Source organism: Panicum virgatum, chromosome 2N, assembly GCF_016808335.1.
Source record: "Panicum virgatum strain AP13 chromosome 2N, P.virgatum_v5, whole genome shotgun sequence".
Classification (NCBI taxonomy): domain Eukaryota; kingdom Viridiplantae; phylum Streptophyta; class Magnoliopsida; order Poales; family Poaceae; genus Panicum; species Panicum virgatum.
Genome location: NC_053146.1, coordinates 36,632,658 through 36,634,546, shown reverse-complemented (window position 1 = coordinate 36,634,546; position 1,889 = coordinate 36,632,658). Strand labels below are relative to the sequence as shown.

The 1,889-nt window shown below is 51.0% G+C and overlaps 1 protein-coding gene across 1 annotated transcript; it reads left to right on the top strand.

Moving 5' to 3' along the window:
• The first annotated feature begins 472 nt into the window (after positions 1–472).
• Positions 473–1,537, top strand: LOC120658808 (NAD(P)H dehydrogenase (quinone) FQR1-like). Its single transcript, XM_039936985.1, has 2 exons — positions 473–565; positions 690–1,537. The coding sequence occupies exons 1-2, from the start codon at positions 540–542 to the stop codon at positions 1,294–1,296; spliced, it is 633 nt and encodes a 210-aa protein (XP_039792919.1). The 5' UTR covers positions 473–539; the 3' UTR covers positions 1,297–1,537.
• The last annotated feature ends 352 nt before the right edge of the window (positions 1,538–1,889 follow it).

Below are 1,889 nucleotides of genomic sequence, written 5' to 3'. Positions count from 1 at the left end.
GGCGGCGGCGGCCGAGCAAGGCTGTGGGGCGGAGAGGAGGCGGGGTGCGCAAGTTGCCCCCCGTGTCGCCGTGGAGACAACGCGGGGGATATGTGTAGTCTATGCCTCTGTTGTACCAGTGGAGGAGCGACGTCAGCAGTGAAGAGCGATTGTCTAGCTAGATAACAACACAACCAAGTTTAATTATATAGGAAATTGTAGAGCCTGTACCTCTGTTGTACCAGTGGAGGAGCGGCATCAGCAGTGACGCCACTGATCACGTATGCTATCTCAACAGAATGCGACTGCGCCGCCGGCCGGCTGCTGGCCTAATTATTGGCACAATAGCTTTTGATGATCCTCAAATCAGAGATGATCTCTACTAACAGGCTAAATCAACCAATCATCGTCGCCGTAGTCGTCGGTCTCCGCCCTTGCAGTGATAGTCTTTAAATAAAGGCGTGCACGCAGTGTAGAGGCACACACTGACACAGCAACTGAAGCACTCATCAGGAAGGTATCGAGAAGCAGAGAAGCTATCTACTGCGCGCGGTCCATCAATGGCGGTGACCAAGATCTACATCGTGTGAGTGGACAACAAATTGGCACCCCGCACAATGCTGAACATGTTCCCTGGCAATGCCGCCACTGTTCTTGGCTTCTTGCTTGCTGATTACGAGTGCCTGGCTGCCTGCTGCTGTTTTGATCAGGTACTACTCGACATGGGGCCACGTGGCGAGTCTGGCAGAGGAGATCAAGAAGGGCGCCGATTCGGTTGACGGCGTTGAAGCTACGATATGGCAGGTGGCGGAGACGCTGCCGGAGGAGGTTCTTGGGAAGATGCACGCGGCGGCGAAGAAGGCGGAGCACCCTGTGATCTCAGGCAAGCAGCTGGCGGACGCGGACGGCCTCCTGTTCGGGTTCCCGGCGCGGTTCGGGATGATGGCGGCGCAGATGAAGGCGCTGTTCGACTCCACCGGCGGGCTGTGGGAGCGGCAGGCGCTCGCAGGCAAGCCCGCGGGGTTCTTCTTCGCGCTGGGCACGCAGGGCGGCGGCCAGGAGGAGACGGCGCTCACGGCCGTGTCGCAGCTGACGCACCACGGCATGATGTTCGTGCCCGTGGGATACACCTTCGGCGCCGGGATGTTCGACATGGACGAGGTCAGGTGCTGCAGCCCCTATGGCTCCGGCACCTTCGCCGGCGCCGACGGCAAGAGCAGGAAACCCAGCGATGCCGAGCTCCAGATGGCCGCGCACCAGGGAAAGTACTTCGCCACCGTGGCCAAGAAGCTCAAGGCGGGAGCGGCATTCGTCTGACTCACTGACCTTAATTGGCAGCTTCTCCTTGTTTGCGTAAAGTTTACTCGCGCTGCGCGGGAATAAAATAAACACAGTCCAGAGTCCAGACCCATCAGGCCCATCACATGTAACTTTATGTTAAAAATACCGTCCGGAAATTGATTGAGGTGACCTCGCTAAGGAACATGCATGTAACCTTCATCATCGATTATACTCGTACTATATATTTCTGAATTCCCAGCGAACTTTTCAGACTTCATTTATTTGCTGCTCAAGTGTAGTCGTCCAATAATGTTGAGTTCAATTAAACAGCTTCAGATTTGAAACGCCTATTTGGCAGACTTGTGTTTTTTCTTTTTATTTGGCAGACTTGTGTTTTTCCTTTTTTTATTTTTCATTAAAATATTTAACTTTTCAGAACTAAAAAAATTATCTTTGGACTATAAATATTATTATTTCGAACACTGAATGTTTTTATGAAGGTAGAATATTATTCGTTTGCGTTGTAAAAGTAGAATTCATTTCTTGTAAAGATAGAATGTTATATATTTACTTTAACATAGAATATTCTTTTTACGAATGTTGAATATTTTATTCATTATGGTGAAATA

Excerpts from the sequence above, each read along its gene's own strand:
- LOC120658808 (XM_039936985.1), top strand. The coding sequence starts at position 540 with ATGGCGGTGACCAAGATCTACATCGT. Across the intron at positions 566-689 it reads GTGACCAAGATCTACATCGT|GTACTACTCGACATGGGGCC; the intron begins GTGAGTGGACAA and ends TGTTTTGATCAG.